We start from the raw sequence: 23,234 nt of genomic DNA, 5'->3' as shown, positions 1-23,234 counted from the left end.
AGAGATGAACCAGCTGTCAGTGAGCTCAAAGGAGCTCAAAGCACCCAATATCCAAACGCCACCGCTGAGACCCACATGCTGCAGTTACACGACAGAAGCATGCACATCTCAGTTCCACCTACAGATCAAGAAATCAGGAAGCCAACAAGCAAATGAAACCCCCACAAACATGCAGTGAACACAGAAAAAATGAAGACGTATTTTCTATTCTAAAACTCATCCTCAAGCAGAATTCCTTCAGTTCTCCAAGCTTGCAACTCCTGGCTTTGTGTACGGATTTCACTGTTGTTCTGTTTGGCTTTATGTTTTACCTCAAAGGCCTGAAGTTCCACAACCTTTTAATTGAGGACTCAAATTTGCTTGCTGCTGAATAGCTGACTAAGCAAGAAGAACAATTTTAGAGTGACTCTCTGCGTGTCAATATAACAAAAGACTTAGAATAGATGCTCTTCTCAAAAAAAACCCAAAACCTAATAGTAATAATAATAATAATAACACATCTGAATAGGTTACTTAAGAAAATGTCAGCCCGAGGCAGCACCTCTGTGCAGGAATCAGCACACTGACACAAGCAGCCCCATGGTGCCCAAGTGCCACCAAGAGAAGCTCTGCACAGCCAGCTCAGCTCCCCAGCAGCACATTGAACCTCCCCTGGCCTCCCTGTGGTGAGCATCCCACCCACGCCCAGGTTATTTTTTGTTGGATAATTACATTAGAGGAACAACTGAGATGGAAATACATGATAGGTTATGAAAAATAACTTCAGGGGAAAATGTAGATTGTTTCTCAATTCGTAATTCCAGTAACACAACACTGCTTTTCATCACAGTACACTGGAGAACGGGCAGTAAAAGCCATTGGATATTCCAAAACAGCCCATCACAAAACAAAGGGACACCTTCCTTAACAACCCTCCATCAGAAAGGCAAGAGAAGCTGCTTCAGCCCTATGCAGAACATCATTACCACACTCACCTTATCCACTGAGAGCACACACACATTAATCAACACTTAACTCATACAAACAGTGCTAAAATAATGCAAACAGACATTTAACCACCTTTGTTTTTGCACTGTTCTGAAGGTTCATACAACCCCACACTACTTTGCCACTGTTCTCGTGACTTGTGCCCTGTGATCATTGAAGCAAACGGAACTGAACTGATCCATTGTTTAAGAAAAGACCCAGCTGACCTCACAACAGCAATATCTTGCTTTCCTTTCAGTAGTGCAGTAACTATGAAAGTAACAGCACCCTGGGCTGCTGCCAAACCACCCTGCGTAGCTGTTAGGATACCAACAGAGCAGAGTATGGAGTAATACATTGGGAAACCTTGATTTCCTGATCTCTGTTTCTGTTCTGGCTCTCAGTTTATTCCATCCATTTGGGACACCAAATTTCTCAGTACCCAAATTTCTCCACCCATAGAATGTGGACCCTTTCTGATGTTCTTCTTTGAATCAATGTACATATTCTGAAATTGTAACATGCTGCTTGCTCCCCAGTCAAAGTATGATAAGCATTCTTTCCTTTAGATACAGCTGGATAATAACACATGATATGGAATAATATTTGTAAACATGAACATAAATTTGAAGATGCAAGCTTTCCCTTTGGTTTTTGATTTTTTTTTTTTTTTTGTTAAGACAGGATGTGTAAGAAATAGCTTTTCTCTTTTTGTTTTTCTAGTTCTCTCTGTATAATTTTTCTCATCAGAAGACAAGCTCCCTCCGAGCTCTTCTTCACACCTTGCATTAGTAAAAAAGCTGCTACTGAAACACAGGAAACGCAGTCTCAATGCTGCTGTGCCAGAGCGTATCTTCACTCCAGTTACTCCTCCTTCCCCAACTGGCTGCTGATCACCTCAGAATAAAGCTTTATAAAGGGCAGTTTGAGTCATCCTTAAACTTTTGGTGCAGCCACTGATTTTTCTCTATTTTACTGGTAGTCACAAAGGGTGCACTGGGAACAGATGAACCCCAGCAGGCTGTCCCAGCCAGAACCAAGTGCTGGTGAGGGACCCCATGCTGTCAGAGCTGGGCTGATGCTGGGCTGTTCAGTGTTACCCCATGTGTGCACACAACCCGTTCTGAAACCCAAAAAAGGCAAGTTGGTATCTCCTAGGTGAGGACCAGACACTTCCTAAAATTGTCTTGTCTTTCCAGCACAACCATAGGATTGTTCATGCAGTTCAGTGCACTCCCTGTGCAGCCCTACGACCTATAGAAAGGATAAGGTGACACTTCAAATTTGCATAGCTCATGGAAAATCAACAGTAAAACACATTTGCCTGACTTGCACTCATCTACCCTTGCTTATTATATGACATTACCACCAACAGAAGAAACAAGGACTTGGGTACACCTCCAGACCAGCTGTGCCATACAGAACAGCTACACCACCCAGCCAGCTTCAAGCTTTTCAGAAGCAATTTAGAAACACTACTAAGAACTAAAGGGAAACAATGCACCCAGTTCAACAAACAACTATGCTGAGATGTTCAAAAACAAACCTACGTGGGAGTTGGGGTGTTCTGAACAACATGTGCAAGCTCCTAGCAAACCACATTTCATAGAGCTGCTGAGCTACTGAAGAGCTGTTTTGGAGCACAGCTACTTCACAGAGCCTGAAGCAACCCACATTTGGTTTGAGAAGTGCTTGCAGCAGCAATCCTCTCCCTCAGGTGGAAGTACAAACCTCAGGCTGACATTGTGCCTCCAGCCAACCTGCAAGCCCCATTCTGAGCCCTGCGCCCTGGCGCATTGGTTTTATTCCATTTTGTTGAAGTGTTTTGGATTTTTCCACGTAATTTTCAACAAAGCTTGCTAAAGCGCAACAGGTAAAACACCATGGAGACAGAAAGCACTGACCAAAGCTACAGCAGATTATTATAAGATTAGAAAAAAACGTGCTTTGCCATGGATGTGCTCCTTTGAGAAAGCACGGTGTGGCTGATGCCTTCCAAGCAACAAGGCTGTGTGCACAGGAATAATCATGAGCCAAGCCTTTCTTGCTCATTTCCATCTAAGGTTTTGAGAATCCTATTAAGCAGTCACTAAGAAGATTGATGCTTAGCCCAACTCAGAACATGTTACGGACTCAAAATCGTGGCTTTTTACACCTCATGGTCATTGCAGAGCATCTGGAAAATAATTTGTTGAATGTGCACAATCCTGGGGGTGTTCCAAGAGCCAGAACCCATGGAGAAATAGAAATACACTGTATTTTTAAGCTGTGACACAGAGTACTGTCTTGTCGCATAGCTGCCCCGTTTAGTAAGGGCTTTGAATCTGCATTTATTCAACTGGCTTTCCTTTTTCAAGAGCCATAGGAATTAAAACAGCACGCTTACCAAAAAAAGTAATTGCAAAGGCTGGCCAATGCGTGTAGGATTGCTTCATGAGCAGGAAAAAAATTCCACTGGATGGCCTCACAGACTCAGAAATGGCTGCAACAAACACTACTTTTCTGTTCTAAAATATCTCCCTGCAGAGGATAATTTGAACTTTAAAGTCACATGGTGAAATCATAGGTTTGCTAAACATGCAACGTGTACGGTTTGAATGATGTAAACCCAGTTCCTGTTTCTCTTGCAGAACTGAATGTTTTTGTAGTCAGCAAGCACTGGAGTTTTCATCGCGATTTATAACAGCAAAAGAAGTTACTGTGATATACACACGCTGCTCTCTGCATAAATAGAAAGGGCTACATCCTCCAAACAGTAATTATAATTCATCTGACTACTCACAGTGAAAGTCGCAGCTAATTGTATCTGTGGAGCATTTTCCTGGAAAGGTAAGTGCTTTATCTTACTTCGGATATGCAATGTTTTATTCATCACGAGAGGATCGAATCGTGAAGCTGTGGTTGTGTTTCATAAAGTTTTTAATGTTTGCTTCTTTAACAAGATTTGAACGAGACAAAATGAAATAGTGTCTCTGAGAAACACCCTCGTAAAGCTGAATAAAGCCGAGCATTAAACAGAGCGAATCTGACAACTGCTTTCTGCTAAATGCATTACTCCCACTGAACTGACATGGATAGATGATGAAATCCCATTCAGTGGTGTGGACGAGGGATTCCAACAATTCCCTAAGAGCAGTCTGCTGAAGGATGGACATTTTTGGATAATCCTAACAGCGCTGGAAGGGTTTTATAGGCAGGAAACTCATCCGCAGTGCTGGTGTAGATAGTGCTCAGTTATTGCTGATTCATATTCTGGGAAAGGGAAAAGAAAAGCTTTCAGTTTTTCGGAAGTTACGGTTAGGACTTCTGAAGTCTTTAGCCTCAAATACTTTCCAAAGCGTAGGAATTTTGCTGCGGTGACACTACAAGAACAAGAAAGTGGTATTTCACTGCAATCATCCCCTCCCTCTGTATTTTTTTCCCACCGTTTAGCAGACCTAGCCACAACAGGAAGGACAAACTCACACGTGTGAACCCCCCACCCCCAAAGCACCAGCATCGTTTCTGCGGGGCGGTGCAGCCCATGCCCAGTCACACAAGGAGTGCTGTGTGCACTGCTGTATGATGGAGGGAAAGAATTTTCTCCTTCTCTGAGCTGCTGGCAGACCGACTGCCCTGCCCAAGCTTTTTATAGAGGGAGAGCTTAGCTGCCAGCGAGAAACTCCCTGTTTTAGGAACCCTTCTTTCTAGACTTTAAATTAACAGAAGTTTCCTTGAGACCAAGCTCTCCATCTGCAGCAGTTAACCATCCAGTGCATGATGGGGGTAAGAAAGCAATGGAATCTTACAGACTGGGTCCTCTCACTGCTGAAAGCAAGCTGTGAAAAGCAGCTATTTTTCCAGCTACTTCTGAACGTGGTGCTCATTTCCTCAGCTCCACCTATTGGAAGTGAAGCAGAATGCATTAGCTGTGCTTCAGAAAGTGGAAATTAAACGCACTCACTTCAATCTCTCGCACAAAAGGCAGGGTGGACACGAGTGGGGAAACAGTGCCAGAGACAAGCCCCAGAGAACAAGAACTGAAGCTATATGAAGGAAGGACTAACAGCATGCATATGATTGTCAATTAAAACAAAGTGGGGGGGAGCAGAGGTGAGGAAGAGGATGGGCTTTTAGAGAAAGGCAATGCAGGAAACCATGATGCAAACAGCGTGTTGCGACTTTCCCTCATTAATCAACCTGAGGAAAAGGCCTGAGTTCTGCCACAGCTTCCACGTACGAGAGCTCTGATGGGATATTTTGATATTGGTCTCAGTCACCAGTGCCTAAATAGAAATGAAGAAGTCAGTTCTCCCCCTAATAAGCTGAGAGGAAGAACTCATTCACATCCTGAGGCATTTACAGAGCACAATGACAGCTCCAGGAAACAGAAAAGGACCTGGCCCAGCAAGCACAGCACACACATGATGTGCTGGGAGCAACCACATTTAATTCAGTGCAGGGAATGAACTCAGAACATTGGGAACGTTTCAAAACTGTCAAGACTTAGAATTTCTAACTGTTGTTTCCTATGGTAGAGAAGCACTGAAGGGCTCTCTAAAGCTCTGATACAAACAGATGCACAGAAAGGTTACACCGTCTGTCCCAGTTTTATTCAGCCCCAGCTGCAGGATGTGAGGGATGGGGGGCCTCAGCCAGAAGGGCCAACACAGCAACTGCAGCAGGTGACAAGCAGCACTCCTTGCTAAGAGCCATTTCCCCAGGAAGGTATAAGGAGACAAGACATGGCAGAAAACAAGCAGCGTTAGGGGATGGTGTCATACAGCAGGAATATATATCTGTGTGAATGCACTGCAGAGAAAAAGCATACCAGTATTAGCTTGCAGGAAGTATTAGGCATGTTTGTTTGCAACCATGGGCACATAAGACCTTCCTAGCACATTCAGAATGCAAAACTGCCGTTTGCTCTCTTTCAAATACTTAGTGAGGCATCAAAATCAAGTAAGAGAATAGTCTGACATTATCATTGTGACTTTCTAAAAGCAGAATAGAGGCAGTGCTTGGAATAACTTAAGGAAGAGTAACAATCTGCACTATAAACTTCAATCTTATTTGACTAACCTGCAAGGATTTCAGAATATACTACAACTGCTAGCAATGATCAACAGAAAAGTGAGCTATTTTTCTGCATGAACACTCAATTGACGTCCAGCAAGCATCCTGCACGTGCAGACTGAACACTGCAAGCTGCCAACAGCTCAGTGCTTTGGCAACATTTTGGTAATATGGATAATTTTCTGTTATTTCCCATTAAGACAATGCATCTAGAATTTTTTCTTCTGTCAAAGCTTTAACTTCTATATTTGCAGTGTAATTTTCCCCCGAAGTGAGTAGGAAATTAAAAAGAAATACCTTCAAAGATGAACCTAGTATCAGAACCAAAGTCAGATCCTGAGCACATTTCAACAAGTCTTGGCACCTTGTTTTTCCTGCAATCTGGTGGAAGGCCATATGATTTCCTGTGAAACCTGAAGTTGCTTCCTTAGTTTCCTTGGCAATTCTGCTACTCTGAGATGCTGTGCAAGGCCAGCGAGTGCAGCCTGGGGTGGAAACTGTCAGGAAGATAATGGAAACCTTCACAGAGCCAGAACTCCATGGAAATACTTGGTTCTGCATCAGGGCTAACAGGACTGGAAGGTGACCCCTGGAGACTCTGGCAGGAGAGCTGCTCAAAGCACAAGTGTTTCTTAACCTCCTGAAAGTACTGTGTGGGATGCTGGCTTCCCATAGGATCAGGAAGGTTTCTGGGGATGCTCAAGTGGTTCACATCCTCTGCAATCCTGGCACTGGATCAGGCTGTGCTTCACACCTCTCTTTCAATGGAAGGTCAAAATTTGACTTACACTGCTTGCTTCGCTGAGGAGACTCCTCCTCAGTATTTAAGAAGAGACGCATTGGAGAAGTCAGACATTGGTGGCCTTCAGATTTCCAGGCAATGAAGAGGAAGTCAAAGCAGCAGATGGAAGCCAGGAGAAGGCCTGACAAGCTCCATGGCAGCACAGTCAAACACTTTTATGCAGGTCAACATAAAAGAACAGCCACGGAGCCAAGGGGAGCGGACTGCATGGCGGCTGCTTGATTAATGAGGAATTTACTGGTATTTAAAGCCCAGCATATTGGGTTTTATCCTCCAACACTTTGCATCTAAATCTACACGGACCAAAGCCAACTGCTCCCTTGTGGCACAGAACTTCCTCACTCATGTCCTGCATTCCTGCCCTGGAACAGCGCCTCCAGAAAGGGAAAACTCTGACTTCAAAGAGAGGGAAAGAACGCTGCTTAATCAAAACACAACTCTATGGTTTTATAGAAACGCAATTATAATTACATAAGATTATATATATACACTTAATCAGAGTCACTTCGATAAGTCTACTTTTTGAATTAAAGTATTAGAATTCCAATTTTGAGGCGAGATTAAAAATATCAGAAATGTGAAGTAGTGTCAGAGGTAACAACCACAAATGAACTGCCAAACAGCATTAAGACACTGACTTATCTATAATGAGCACTGCCTAAAAACGTCCGTGGATCCTCATGAACTTTTACCAATTTAAAGTTACTTTTGCTGTAAGAGTTAAAATCACCGGAATACTTGGAGGAAAGATGCATTAAGTACAGCTGCAAGTGTAGCACTCTTGTTATAAATTGTTACTGAGTTTGTTATTTCCTGAACACACCTGCGCACGAAATTGTCGCAATTTTGCTTTTAGTGGTATATAAAACATATATATACATGTATCTACTACACTGGGTTTTTCTTGAATACATACAATGTTTCCCTACGAAGCTTATTGGCTTCAGAAGGATCCTCCACAGAGGAGAGGTATCAGAATTACTGTATCAATATATCCCAGGGTCACTAAGAGCCAGCAAACGCGTTACTGTTAAATCTCAGGAGTCCAGGGCTCAGCTGCAATAATTGTTCTATGGCAGAACTTCATTGGGAGGCTTATGATGCACTGCTAATCACTTTCTCATGCTTGAACGTGTGCAAAAAATAACGATTTTCTGCAAAGTGTGTAATGCACAGATGAAAAGACAGTGCCGAGTTACTCTAACGCCTGTTTCTCCTTCCTTTTCCATTTCAGTTTCTAACTTCCCTGGGCAGGAACAAGCAGGTTGTGCAGAAAGGATGAGTGCTCACAACATGACGTGGATCAGCTACCCAAGCAAGAGCCTGGCCTCCACCTCCCTGGAAGAAATCGAAGCATTCATAGCTTCACAAAACGTCATATCCAGACTTATGCACTGTTACATTGCCTTCTTTGTGCCAACAGGACTCATAGCTGGCGTGTGCATTTTGGTCATTTTCATAAAGAATTACGTGCAGAACAAAACCATGGAACACTTAGACCAGCTTCTCCTACACTTCACCATCAGCAATATTACAATGATTCTGCTGTCATTTACAGTCATCAACAGACCCGACTACATAAGAGTGACCCACCTGGCCTGCAGCGTTCTGTCATTTCTGTTCAACTTCAGTTATTTCAACTCTCAGCACTCTTTGGTGTTGATGCTTCTCAAATTGTTACTGAAGAGATTTCCACCAAGGACTGTTCTGAGCACGGTAACCCAACGTCCCATTCTGTGTGTTGGATGTGTGCTGCTATGTGCCTTCTGCTTGGCGCTGACGGAGGCAGTGCTGGTTGGCACAGATAACTACCATTTGGAAACAGACTGCCAGCTGGATCCGTTATTTGCATGGCCTGAATACGAGATCGTTAAATTCACCTTTGGATTTGGAATCCCATCACTTCTTCAGATACTCTCCTTTATCACCCTCCTTGCTAAAGAAGCCCCTGCTGAAGCTCCAGCCTTACAACAGCACATCCATACCTACCTCGCTGTGTTCATCATAAGCGTAACAACGTTTATATGCCGTCTATTCTACAACATTATGATTCTCTTCAGGACAACGCTGAAATTACAGAAGAGCATTGGAACTCCAAAGGATGAGCTCGTGATGAACATTGCTGAAATAGTACTGTTCTCTGAGAGCTGTGCTAGTCTGGTACTCATATTCTGTTTGCACAAACCGTGCAAGGACAGAATACTTCAAGTCATACGGAGCTGCCGAAGGACACCCAGCACCACCAGCCACCTTGACATCCCAGTAATGCCCACAAGCCCTGAAGTGATGTCTCAGTAACACCTGCTCTTCTAAGAACTCTCAATCCACTTCTATGGTTATTCTTCTTTGTAAAGGACAACTGTTCTTTCTTCTGATCCCAAACCTGGACTATCACACGGCTAGCAGGACTGAGAGAAACACATATTCAGTCTGCTGTCTGCAGTGACCTAACACGTAGAAACATGTAGGACTTGGGGGTCTGTTCTTACGTGTGTGTAAATATTTTTTCATCTCCTTCCTTCGCACGTTACTTCAAAAGCGAGCAGAAAGTATTGCAACCATAGATGGATGCTTCTGTAATAGAACCAATGCCTTAGTGAGGATGAACACCAAAACATATCCTAAAGTAACTTTGAACTGAGGTAAAAATCTGCAGCCAAAGCATTTTCTCAGGTTTGCTTCTTCTTTGGACTGGGATTTCTTGCCCTACAAGCCACCCATATTTTTGTAACATTGCTTAATTCCAGTAACAACAGCAGTGAAGTAGGGGTTGAGTCCATTACAATCCCAAAATAGTGATACTGCAAGTCTATTTCACTTGTACCATATATAAACACAAAATGGGGTTTTCCTTTCTTTTTTTTTTCTTCTTTTTTTTCTTTTCTGTTTTTCTCTTCTACATTTGCTGAAACCTCAAAGGTTTTTATCTGAATTCTTGCATGCACAAAAAAAACAACCAAAAAACCCACCAACAAAAAAAAAAAAACAACACAAAAACCCCTCAAATTAATAGAAACATTGGTCCATAAAAAAGAACTTTGTGTCCTTTCTGAGGCACTGAACTGGAAAGATGGACAGGATGGCTAATTAAAACTTTGTGCAAGAATGAAAGCTTTTTGTTAAAGCGTGCTTAGCTTCAACTCTGCATTACGACTTCATGCAATTATTGATTTAAGCCATTCTTGATGAGTTCATTCAGAAGTATGAAGTCACATACCTTGAATAGTCACATTCCATTATACCTTAACTAAAAAAATGAGAAAAACCAGGCCCAGCACTGGTGGAACTGCTTTTATAAAGGCAAAAAGAAGCAGAGCCCCAGATCCAGGCAGAAATCAAGGCTTTGCTGTAGATAGGAGAGGAACATTATATATTTTAGATGAGAATTCACAGAGAAATAGTGCAAAATGGGGAAAGAAATCCAAATCTGAGCATTCCACAGCAGCCATGGCACTGCAGCCCTAAGGAAGCAGCCACTGGTGCAGGCAGAGCCTCAGGTGCAGGGCTGCAATGCTGGCTTTGAGAGCATCATTACTGCAACCCAGGTTGGCCCAGAGCCCTCTTACATATTTGGCTTCAGTTTCAGACTTCCTTTAGGGAGAACAGAAAAAAACAAGGAAGGCACAAGGCTGTTCTGCACCTCGGATAAAGATGGAGAGTTGGACTACAAGTTAAAAAAAAAGAAATAGAGTGAGGTGATAAGCAGGGCTCAAGTGTCCTGAAGTGTTTTTAAGAAAAAACACTTTGATACTTATACACATGTTTGTGTAGCACTGGAGACAAAATTTACTTGATTAAACATGGCACCTGGATACTAAAGGAACCAAGAGAATTTAGGAAAAATCTTGAAAAGTTACCTTGGTAAGGTGCAGATCTGTGTGCAGTCAGTGCAAATTGGAATGGGCTGCATGAAATACAGCAAAGTGGGCACTGATCCACCAACAGGAACAGGTTCTGCAAAGCAACAGCCAAGTGGAAGACTAAAGGACATCTGCCCATATGTACCGTGCATAGATGTAGAGTGTACATATATGGCTCTGGTCCTGAAATACAGTCAGAGTCCATGAATTTCAGGACTTCTATCACATGCAAAGAGAGGGCAATTGTCCCAGCATGACCATAAGGACCAACTTTTCCACAAGATGTAAAAATCAACTGGTGAAATAACTGCACTGCATTACGTCAGCTTGTTCTCCCACTCAGCTCTGTCCTGCTGCCAGCACCAGCAGATGGATAAATAGGGAACATCACATAGAAACAGGGCATTATTAGATCCTGGTCAGAACGGAAATACGCAGATAAGAATCACCTCTTCAAATACAAGAGTTAATTATATAGTTGTGAAAGGATTTCTCAGATGACATCTGAAGTTTTGCTTTGCATCTGAGGGAGTTTAAACAACAAGGTCTGAATGTCAGCCCTGCAGAGAGGAGCTGTAAGAGCAGCACATCAGTAAAGAAAGCTGACAGACTGAGAGGAAGGATCTGTCAGAAGATGTAAGCTGTTTATTTCAGTTCAGGCAGAGAACATCACGCTTTCATGGCTAAGTATGTTATTTTCTAGAACGGGAATTATGCACAAAGGATTCTACTTTATTCACTGCTTCTATATATTCAAAGGATGAAAGAATAAATACTGTATTGTTTCTGAGTTCTGTGTTACTGTTCAAGGTGCCTGAAAGTAAACCCAGCCAGCAAATGCACAGGACCTGGTTAGAGAACGTTGGCTGGGTCCTGGGAACTGGTCTGATGTGAGCAGATCACACAAACAGTCCTGCTGGAGCCTGGAGGCTCAGCACAGCTAGCATGCATGACAGTACTGCAGCATTTGGGGCAAGCAGAACCATACCAAATATCTCAGAAATAAAGCATGTGGGAGCTTCTGACAGAGCTGACACTTGGGAACGAGCAAGAACAAACCACTGCTGCAAAGCTGGGAGTGCTGCTGGGTACAGCTTCTGCTGCTGTCTGCCTGATGTGAGTCAGTGTGCTCTGGTCTCTTCCCTCTCCTCAGCTACTGCACAGGGACAAGAAGTATTTTCTGCATGGCTGGTTATATTGTCAGAATGTCTGCATACAGGAAAAAGACTAACTGAAAGGCAGAAAACAAAAGGAATCAGGAGAGAAGAGGTTGAAAGGCGAAACAAAAATCCAAGCTCTCATTAATGCAATTTATAGCAATACAGAAATGTTTTGTTAAATCGTTCTTGATAAAGTTACACAGAATTGCCATTAAAATTCAGGACAATGAACATGTAGTGCTAGAGGAGATCTACTTTTGATTCAACTAGAATATGAGGGTAGATGCCTCTATCTGCAATATGAATTGGACAGAATTAGTCCCAAAAAGCCATTATAAAGCATACAAATTTGAGGTAGAAGAGCAGCTTTGGCTTAGATTAACAGTGATTAATTTTAAATGATTAATAAACTGAAGTGCATTTTTCTTTTTAGAACAAAATTAAATCTGCCTACTCTGATTTTTTTTTCCCATCCGTACCAGAAACAGCTTTGCTGCCCACTTTCTTCCAGGCTTCTCCCAATTCTGAGCAGTACCTTCCAGAAGAAACACAGCACAGATATTTTTGTAGTCATGCTGTCAAAAATAACCAATGCCATATATTGGAAATTTCAAAGAATGCTTTATTTCTGTTCTGATAACATACACATCTAAAACCAGCTTAGATGAAAAAAAAAACCCTTCAATTCCAAAAACTAAGAGAAATGAGCAGGCTGCTGAAGTGTAAGCATGCATTTCTGAATGGGTAACATGCTGTGGAAAAGAATATGTAGAGACTAAAGACTCATCTTTCCTGAACCAGCTGGCTCCAATCTGATCTGGTCCCATTGCAAAACAACATCTGAGCTAAAGAGAGACAGGATTTGCACAGCTGAATCATAACTTCTGCTGCTACATCCCTATTTGTATTGCTAAGGCCAGCCTCAAAAGCATTTGAATTGCAAACTTATAGACCCAGAAAAGGCTCCAGCATCATTTGTGTTGACTCTGAGGTAGCTGCAGGTCTCAGAAAGGTGAAAGCTCAAGCAATTTAGTCACAACAAGTATGCTGTGTAACTTTTACACCATACACTTTGCACAAACAGTTGATTCACTAAACGCCTGGTATGAAAGAATGTGTTTTGCCTCTATAGTACTGTAATCCTTATTCTTTCATTTAGGATTAATTAGTGACAACTACGAAATCCTTTCATTTGGACAACTGGAGAGGCAAAGTGCCCAGGAAGGACTGCCAGACTCAACTGCTGGAGTCAGAAAGGACAGCTGCTTTGTGAATTCTATTTTATCACATTTGGAGGAGACTGAAGTGCCATGATGACATCCTCCAATTTTACATCATCATCTGGTCCAATTACATAAAATTTGGATGTGTTTCTCCTCTCTTCGAAGTGTTTTGCAATATACAGAGCCAGAAAAACAAAAGGATTCTACCAAACAGTTTGAATGGGTACAGGTGCTGTCCCTGCAAAGGCCGAACTTTAAAAACATATATTTTTAGTAAGAAAAATGCATTCTCAGAATAATTGGCAACTAAAAAGGCTAAACAAACAAACACACTCTAGGCAAGGTTTTCTGCAGGCACAGAACACAATCATTTGTTCCAACCCAAACTATGCTTGATTACATGCAATAAAAGTAGCGATCCTGTGACTGGACAGGATAAAATACAGAGGTACTCCAGAGGAGGGTAACAGCTCCAGGCAGGAGATGTCACTCAGGAGATGGATAAGGTCACACAGGTGCTGTTCATGCTAACGGAATGACAAGGCAGTTCTGGAGGGGAAGTGCCATCTGCATGCAGAACTTGAACTTTACAGCAGCATCTGTTCCTCCTCTACTCACCTCCCACTTTGTTCTTCCTCTACTATCACAGTCCTTTGGTAACACACCAGTCCTATGCTGACTCTTGCTCAATTACCTACAGCAGCCTATATTATCCTCCACTCCAAGCCTCTTGTACACCCCAGCACATCACAATCACACCAGTGCTCCTTCAACACAGTGCAGCGCCAGATGTGTTTATTGAGGCATATACAGCATTTAAGAAGTTGACTACTACGGATTTAAAAACAGCTGCCAGGAAAAACACTAAAGGCTGGATTACTGCAGTAGGACATGGCAGGAAGGCTAGCACACCAGTTGCTTCTATGCTTGTTCTCAGCAGCAGTTGCAATAAGGCACAACAGGCAGGGCTGTAATACTGTCACAATTCAGTTCAATATACAGATCATGGAGGCACTCGTTATCAAGTCCTATGGGATATCAGCAAATGATGGAGGAAAAGGGAATGAGGTATTCAGCAGCTGTTAAAATTTGTTTTAAGCACTTTGTGACCCTTTCCAATAGGGAAGTGCTGATTAAGATAGATTAATCAATAACAATAACCTGATTGCATAAACAAGAGCCTGGAGATGCTGTCATTTGTTTTAGGAAACAAAATTCAGAGAATTCACATGACCATCTCATAAAATATTTACTGAAACACAGAAGTCACTAATTACAATGTAATCATATTAGATGTGGCCTCTTCTTGTGCTTCTTAGCTCTCCTAGCAGGAGAAACAGCTACTTCAGGGCTTTTTCAGAGGGAAATTTCCTACCTACACTTGAAGCATGGCAGAAGGACATATTTCTTGTCACAAATTCAAACAAGAAAATAAGCACCGATAACAGCATTATACATTCTGATAGCAAAGCAGCTGATGCTCGCAGCTAGAAAACCAGGCGCAGACAGAGCAGCTGATTGCTGGAGCAGGACCCCAGCAGAACAAACACGAACGCCCAGAAGCCACCTCTAGGAGTAAAAGGAAACACAACTCCTGCTGGCCCTTATGAGACCAGTGCAAGTTCTGAAGGACAGAACTAAGCAGACAAAACCACATGATCCACAAACCACAAAAAGACTCTTTATAATCCTGCCCTTAGAACAGAGGAAAAACAGCCCTTCAAAGCTGGCATCACAAGACTTTCTAACACGACAGTCCTATAACCCAACCGTAGCTGTGCACTTCTCAAAGCAAAGCACTCTTAGGCCCTCTGTCCCCATTTCCCCATCAGGAAGGCTCCAGAAACCCATCTGTGTGCACATTCTCTTCAGCTAAGCAGTAATGCACTCCCAAACCATTCACAAACATCACAGTGCAGGAACAACGACACGCTAACTTCACGCTTCTGAACCGACAGCACCGATTTCTTGCAATCCTAATGCTGAGCTCCAATTTATTTTTTAATAGCGGTGGAACATCGCATCGAATACGGCCTGCCCATTAATGACACTTAGCGTTAAGTTAGCAGGTTGATATCATCTTCAAAAGTTAACTGAGCAAAGACAAAATCGCTCTTTCAGGAGAAAAATACATTTCCTTTCAGCCTTAAGAACTGGAGCCACCAGTAGGTGGTGTTTCTGAAATGTCAGAGCGCTTCTTCTCCCCTACAGATGAAATGCAAAACTCCACCTGCACTACTGCTGCTTTTCATGCTGGACTCCACGCTCACTGCTGCTCCACGTTCACTGCAAAGAAGCCTATTTCATCCGAGGGCCTTTGAGCAGAAGGATTCTACCAAGATGACAACACACACCTGAAAATGTAAACATACAGACAACACAGGACTGACTTGCAGGTAGGAAAGCAGATTTGTAACACCAGTTTAGCAAATGACCTTTCTTAGCTGCTAACTTTCACTCCATCCAATATTTTCCTCTAAACTGTCCTGGGGGTTTAAGAATACCTTGTATATCAGAAATCGTTGCTTTGTGTGTGTGTAAAATTGGCTCAGTTGCGACTTGCAAATGAATCTCTTACTAATTGATCAGCTGAGCTCTAGGTTTGAATACACTTCCCTGCCTGCAAAAATGCTGAAGGCAAAAGGAGAGCAAAAGGAGCCGTACGCAACAGAAAAGTGACAAATAAGAGACAGCAGCCGCGTGAGTAGATCCAGCAAAAAAGAAACCAGCAGAAACAGGGTTAATTCCAGCCCTATGAGGCTGTTCAGCAGCACTTTGAACACAAATTAGAACAACCCTGGGAATCTATAAAGCTTGTTTTATTGCCAAGGACGTGCAGCAAGATCTGCATTTTGCTGTCATAAACTATCCTTTATTTAAGGCATTTCAAAACAGGATGGACTTTGAAATGATGTTTTCACTGCTGAATAGTCAACAGGTGACATCCCCTGCAGCTCTGCACACCTAAAGGCAAGTTTATCCTGGCACGGCAGTGGAAGTTGACACATCCATTAAGTGAGTACCTGAGCGAGAAGCAGCCTTCTGCTGTCTGCAGGAAAACCAGCTCTGGAAAAATGGAATTAAGGTAAAAATGAAGTGTTTCACAGTCTGTGGTTACCTGTAACGTTTGCAGTAGCTTGGGTTTTGGTGGGCTCTCAGACTTTACTGAAGCCTGAGCACAGGGCTGCCATGTAGAATCAATTGCTTTGACTCATAACTTAACCTCCCTTTTATTTACAGCATTTTACTGCCTTACTCAAAGATAAAAGGGTGTTACATGAAAGACAGTGGTTCGTGCCTCACTGGTATCTGCTTGAAACAAACACCAAACCTTCTTCAAATACATGTAATTTCACATGGATATTTTAGCACGCAGATTTACATTATGAAAACGCTTCAAAGCACAGCAAAGTGACAGCGTTCTTACAGCTCTCACTGGGAAGTAAAACCTTGTTTTGATTCAAGTATCTGCTGGCTACTTCTAACAAAATGAATACATTTAAGCAAACTGAGACGTGCCTTTCTGACTACAAATACTGTAAGGCTCCTTCTCCATTCATGGTTTGCTCCTTCTGTGCATCAGCGCTACTTGAAATCATTAAAACGTGGAACCGAGCACAGTTTTACCAGTTTTGTTGGTAGGATGAAGATTAAAGCAATTCAAAATATTTAACATTTAACACAAGCTATCCTGGATTACCATTTCCATGCTATTTGTTTAGCATTTTATTTTAATAAACTTCCAGCAATGCTCCGAGTCCACAGCATTCAGTGTTCGTAAGGAAACAAACAGGATTACCAATGTTTTCACTCCCTTCCAGAAATCAATGTAGCATAATTAATTGCAAAGAAAAACAAACTGATGTTGGTGTAGATCCATGTGCTGCTTATGCTACCTTCATTTCTAAAGTCTGCATTTCCTTCCCTCTGAAAGCAATAGGAACCAACTGCTGTTTGTCTCCGCTGCTTTTTCAGCCAGACTCTCCTACTTAATAAGCTTAAGAGCTGCTGATGAACTGAACACACACACACACACACCATACCCATATGCAATATAAACTTTATATTTATAGACTCTCTTCATTAGGCCAAATTCTCCCATTTGATTTCTGTATTTCCACATATTCCAATACTGAATCGTTTACGATTTATAATGCTCTAACAGACCTACCCTCACAACACAATATCATCTCCAGCTAATTGGAATCCTTTTAACGGAACCGTTGTACATCCATTCCTACCCGACACCTCCTACAGCCTCAGCTGCACGTCTGAAGTGAGAAGCAGCACATTGTGCATGGCAGAACGCTGCAGTATTAGATTAACAGCTTTCCATTTGCAAATTGCAGGTCCAAGGATGTGCACTGAGTATTAACAGAACACAAATGGAGCTAGATTTCTGCCATCTTCCGACCTGCACAAAGGAGAGCTGCTGATGAGAACCTTTCGTTGAAATGATCCAAGTACCATTATGGTAAAAAGATCCCGACGTGATCTCACAGCATATAGGAACTGCAAGTGCTCTCATCTGCAATGCATATAGCGTCTTGTAAGAAAACAAGGAAGAAAGAAATGCACTTCTTGTACTGTTATATTTCAGTCAATTTCAAGTCTAATTAATTTGGCTTCTAAAGAATTTGAATTTCCTATTTATAAGTGTGGGCTTTCTTCCATTCCAATCAAAATGCTTCCAACTCACTGCTTTGAAAACACCCCAGAACCTCATCTTTTTGGCATTACTACCAAACTGTGAGTGCTGTTATCTTTCAGGCAGGTATTTTAACCATGGAAACCTACCCTGCCTCAGTCCCACCTGTCATATGTAACAGCACAACTTTCAACCTCAATGGATCGCATCTGTGTAACGAGAGCCTGTCTTCTAGATTAGCAGACAAATCAGAACACCAACAATACGTTATTGGGCTTTTCTTATCGTGTCTTTACACAATATTCCTTTTTCCCATCGGTTTTGTAGGAAACATTCTGATTCTGGTTGTAAACATAAGCTTTCGTGAGAAGATGACTATCCCAGACCTTTACTTCATCAACCTCGCGGTGGCCGATCTCATCTTAGTTGCTGATTCTCTCATTGAGGTTTTTAATCTTGACGAGAAGTATTACGATATCACTATTATATGCACCTTTATGTCTCTGTTCCTTCAGATCAACATGTATAGCAGCATTTTCTTTCTGACGTGGATGAGTTTTGACAGATACATAGCACTGGCAAAAGTAATGAGGTCCAACCTATTTCGCACTATGCAACACGCCAGGCTGAGCTGTGGTCTCATATGGATGGCATCTATTTCCGCAGCACTGGTGCCATTCACGGCTGTGCACTTACAACACACCGGAGAGGTCTACTTTTGTTTTGCAGATGTAAAAGAAATCCAGTGGCTAGAAATAACCCTGGGGTTCATCATCCCCTTTGTGATCATCGGCCTTTGTTACTCGTTAATCGTTCGAGTTCTTATAAAAGCACACAAGCACAGGAGCCTCCGCCTGCGCCGACAGAAGGCTCTTCGAATGATATTCGTCGTGGTCCTGGTTTTCTTTATCTGCTGGCTCCCTGAAAACGTCTTCATTAGCGTCCAGCTTCTACAAAAGAAAAGTGAGCCCGCCTCGTCAAGCAGCCCGTCTTTCAGACACGACTACCCCTTAACAGGACACATTGTGAACCTCGCAGCTTTCTCCAACAGCTGTTTGAACCCTTTAATTTACAGTTTCCTGGGGGAAACCTTCAGAGACAAACTGCGACTGTACATTGAACAGAAAACCAAGATGTCCACGTTACATCGGTTCTGCCAGGCTGCCCTGACGTCTGTCATCCCCGACAGTAATGAGCAATCTGAGGTCTGATTTAGGGGCTGTTGTGCAGAACGTCTGACTGTGAAGCTGTGCAAATAGTGAACAAAATGCTTACTACTAACAGCAAAAAGCGTGCCCGCCTGTGTATATATTGCACTGCCCTACTGAGTACAGAAGGTTTATATTCAGGTTTTATGACAACTTTAATGTAGAGGAATATGCTATAGTCAGATTTATATTTAATTAAGAGCAGGATTATTAAAAGCTGAGCACTGAAGGAGCTTTATTTTATATAATACATGCATGAATGATAATATAGAAGAAAAATTTATCAAGCTAGGAAGACTCCAGATTTAACTTGGTTATCGGAGATGTTGTTTTGCTGGTGTATAGAAGGTACTTCCACTTAAACAACCAAACTGCAGTAAGAGTGGGGGAAAATCATTATAACACGTTGATATGGAGATACAGAAAACAGTGATTTTTACCCAAATGTGTTAAGTTAAATGACTTTGCTTTTGAGAACTATATAGTATTATTGTCATTGTATTCCAGCATGTCTTCCACAATTAACTTCTTCTGATCTTAATATAATCTCAAATGGCGATGAGTTTTCGTCTCATAAATCTAATCTGCTGTACACATCAGCACTTGATCAAACCTGTAATCACCTGTCACTATATGGTTCATGTCAAAGAACTTAACTGCAGCAAAATGTAAAGCTTTGCTCTTCTGAGGATTCCCCGGGACAGCATTTCTCAGGATGGATATAATTGGGCTTTTTGTCAAAAAAGCAAGCACATATATACGTGCATCCACATCTCCCTTCAGACTCAAACAGAAGTCATATAAGATCTGTCTCCACTTAGCAGACCCATTCAGACAGTAGGAACAACATGCTGTGGCTTTAAAGAAGTCACATTCTGAAAAAGAGTGCAAGAATTGCTTATAAAAATGAAAAGACCCCTTTTCCTTTTTTTTTTTTTTTTTTTTTTTTTTAAGAAGAACTTCTGCAAAGGTGAACACACCAGGTCTGCACTTTGTGCCCTGCCCACCCATCCCCAGAAACCACAGGTCTTGGGAACCTTAAGCTGAATGTTGGTCGCTTTGTTCATTTGAAGACAAACAATGCCAAGAAAACAAATGTTAGCACCACATGCTAGAAAACAACAGCTTCTAATTTCCTTTAGAAAATAAGTGGGTTTTAAATCTGGATGATGCTTAGTGCAGGTTACTGCTGAACTTCCCCTGAGAAAGCCATAAAGTTCCTAGAGATTTGTGCAGAGGGTCATTAAACCATCACCCAGTGCAGCTCTGAAATACACAAACTAATTCCATCTCTGCTCACCAAGTAGAGCACCAGAACTCCAGAGAATGTGATGATGTGCCCCATTTTCAAACGTCACAGATGAGCCAATTAGCACACTAAAGTTTTAAAATGTAGACACTTAAAACAACGAGTAAAGTATTAAGCAACAAAGGAAATGGTGAATGCACTCATATTTCTCACGAAATAGTCAGTTTCCTAGTGAAGTTGTAGCCACAAAAGGTTTGACCTATGTGCAGAGAGGCCTCAAGATGATGCTGCATTCGAACTAGCTGGATGTTCCTGAAACACTGAAATAGGAACAGCAGAGAGGAGTTTGCCCAGCAGCTGACCATTTCCAAGGGACTGTTAATCATCAGCTAAGGAGAAATTCCCATTTACTCCCATCTTTCTTGTAGAGCACTAATTATATTTTCTCTTTGAAAGATACAAGCACTGCCGTGCTTTTTCTGTATAGAAGCTTCTTGACAACACAGAGCAGCAAATCTCATGCTACTCCAAGATGATACATATGTCCATTTTCCCTCATTACTTTCATGATTGGAATTAACCACAATCATCCCAGTCCCAGTGCACATTAACCACCCCTCTGACAGACAGCTCTTTCAAAGAGCACAAACAAAGGAACAGATCACACTTCCAGCAATGCATTTCCAACAAGTAAGCACACAGCCCCAGCACAGCATATCAGCTTTGGGTAATCCCAGCACTTGCCATGAATAAACCAACTTCTCTGGGGTTGCAGCAAGACAGTTTCCTGAACAGGATTCCTCCACCCAACATCCCATTATATGTCTAAAAGCACATCACACACCTGAGCTACCAGAGGAGCTTCCTGCTGTTGGTATTTTGCTTCAGGTTTATGAGCTGTACCTGAAATGACTAAATTTAAACATGCTATTGTAAATAAACGACAAGTGTTGTCCCAGGTGAAAAAATGACACCTCTTCTCAGAAGTTGGTGGTGGTTTTTTTTTCTTAATGTGTAACTTAATCACAAAGTTGCTTTCACTGCATCCTTTCAACAGTTTGAGATTTACTACACGGTGGTCGTGCAGGCATGAAAAGCAGAGACGGTCGGACTCGAGATGAAGTTTGTTTAATTCATGTAAAGCATTGAAGATGTGAATGCATGTGGCAAGGAATTCGAGTCAGTGGGTCAAACAACCCCAGATTCTGCATGGGACAGACGAGATGCAGAGAAAAACAGCCCCTTCCTTTCCCCTTCTGGTCCACAAAAAAACCAAAGGCTTGCATCCAAAAATGCTTTACCCATCCATTCAAAAGGGAACAGCTGCTACAAAGCAAATTCAAAAAGCAAAAAGCAAAAATCTTAAAACACAATTGTCTTTTAACTGAAAAAAAAAATACCACCTCTTCTTCTATTGCCCTAATGTCATCAATTGCTGTACTTTACCAGCTGTTCATTAAGACTGCAAAAGGGAGGAGGTCACCTGGATAACTCTGAGTGGTGAGGACTGCTACCTTCTGTGTCAAAATGTGGTTTACAGGAGGTGAAAGTACACAGAATTCAACCTTGAACATGCTTTAATTCCATCTGAACTTATTTCTACATAAAAAGGAGAAACAAATGCACACACAGAAGACAGGTTTGAATGTTATTAGCTATTCATGAAGATGGATCAATGAATTCACTTGATTTTGCTTGAAAACAGGGGTGTGATTTGAATTGAGGGGACACTACCCTTCCCTTCCAACCCAAAAGCCTTTCCCCACTCGTTCAGAGCACCACACAGCTGTTTGGGACTTCCAACAAAGAAGAGCACAGAGCTCAATTCATGGTTGAATTCAATCAATCAAATTATCTCTCTGCAACACAAGTTTACTCTCATGTTACCAATTACACTTCCAGCAGCCCATCGCTCCACAGCCAGACACAGACATTTCTCGTTCAGACTGTTTAGGTTAAGCTATTATTATTATTATTACATTCTGTTTATTAAGCATGTCTCCAATAAACATTTCCACTTCAGAAATGCATTTTATCTTTTTTTTTTTTTTTTTTTGCCCTTAATGTTTCATCTGCAGAAACACATGATAGGAAACAAGCCATTTTTAAGATGTGTGTGCAGACCACCTTGACTGTATACTCTTAAGCTCTGTTGTCACAGAGGTACACAGTGACAGGCAGTGACCCGTGCCATGTGCTACATTGTACAGACACTGGATTTGAAACTCTGAGCACGTTTATAATTTTGATGTCTTCCCTACCATTGGAAAAATGGTATTTTCCAAACTATTTATTCTCCACTGATATACAATACATGGAAGTTTTAGCCCTTGTCTTTTAGCTTCCTTTTGGACTTCCATTCCATCACACAGCAGTGTGATACAGCCAGGAGCCAAGAAGGAACAGCTGCAGATTGAGCCAGCCACCCAAGCTGACAACAAGAAAGCAGTGCCTTCTCAGGACCTCGGGCCCTGCAGGATCAGCTCACTGCCTTTCACTCAGCATCTCGCGTGCTGCCTTGGTTATTTACATCACACAGTTCACTGCACTGCAACAGATTTCGAGATGCTTGTCTCAGCCTCATCAAGCAGCCTGTGTGTTTAGGAAGGATCCAAAGTCATTTAACTCCAGTGATAAAACCAAGCCAAGTTTTCAACTTGTTTTTCCAAATCACTCAAGCACTGTCTTCCACAAATATACACAAATTTGTAAGTCCTAAGTTCACAAACCACTGAGTTATTCATTACAAAGAAACCCCAACATTTTTGAATGCACACACCCTGAGTAAGATGTAATGCAGCAGGACAAGCTATTCAAAAGCAATGACTTTGTTTAGAAATCTCCATGCTTTACCTGCAAGCAAAATCATTCCAAAGGCTTAAAATCTTTTCAAACTGCGCAACGAATGTTTTCTGGAAGGACTTCAGAAATACTCTGTAACAAAGGCATAATAGAGAAATGGGGAAAATATTGGGGTACTGTTAAATTATCCCTAGCCATGGCATGAAGGCTATTCTGACAGGAGTTCACTGGTTGTTTAATAGCAGCAGAGATGGATGCCTT

The 23,234-nt window shown here is 42.0% G+C and overlaps 3 protein-coding genes across 7 annotated transcripts in view; 2 read left to right on the top strand and 1 right to left on the bottom strand.

Annotated features, from left to right (window-relative positions):
• Nucleotides 1-23,234, bottom strand: part of CHLSN (cholesin) — a 100,374-nt gene that overhangs the window by 67,520 nt on the left and 9,620 nt on the right. The window lies entirely within an intron of this gene.
• Nucleotides 3,382-11,473, top strand: LOC116237523 (uncharacterized). Its single transcript, XM_031606758.2, has 2 exons — nucleotides 3,382-3,795; nucleotides 8,058-11,473. Exon 2 carries the CDS (start codon nucleotides 8,102-8,104, stop codon nucleotides 9,119-9,121), a length of 1,020 nt encoding a protein of 339 aa, XP_031462618.2. The 5' UTR covers nucleotides 3,382-3,795; nucleotides 8,058-8,101; the 3' UTR covers nucleotides 9,122-11,473.
• GPER1 (G protein-coupled estrogen receptor 1) lies at nucleotides 15,251-22,584 on the top strand. The gene is made up of 3 exons (XM_090151436.1): nucleotides 15,251-15,462; nucleotides 16,005-16,151; nucleotides 17,416-22,584. Exon 3 carries the CDS (start codon nucleotides 17,852-17,854, stop codon nucleotides 18,923-18,925), a length of 1,074 nt encoding a protein of 357 aa, XP_090007562.1. The 5' UTR covers nucleotides 15,251-15,462; nucleotides 16,005-16,151; nucleotides 17,416-17,851; the 3' UTR covers nucleotides 18,926-22,584.

The sequence above is a fragment of the Phasianus colchicus genome, chromosome 16 (assembly GCF_987193195.1).
Source record: "Phasianus colchicus chromosome 16, bPhaCol1.hap1.1, whole genome shotgun sequence".
NCBI lineage: Eukaryota > Metazoa > Chordata > Aves > Galliformes > Phasianidae > Phasianus > Phasianus colchicus.
This window is presented reverse-complemented; position numbering and strand designations above follow the sequence as displayed.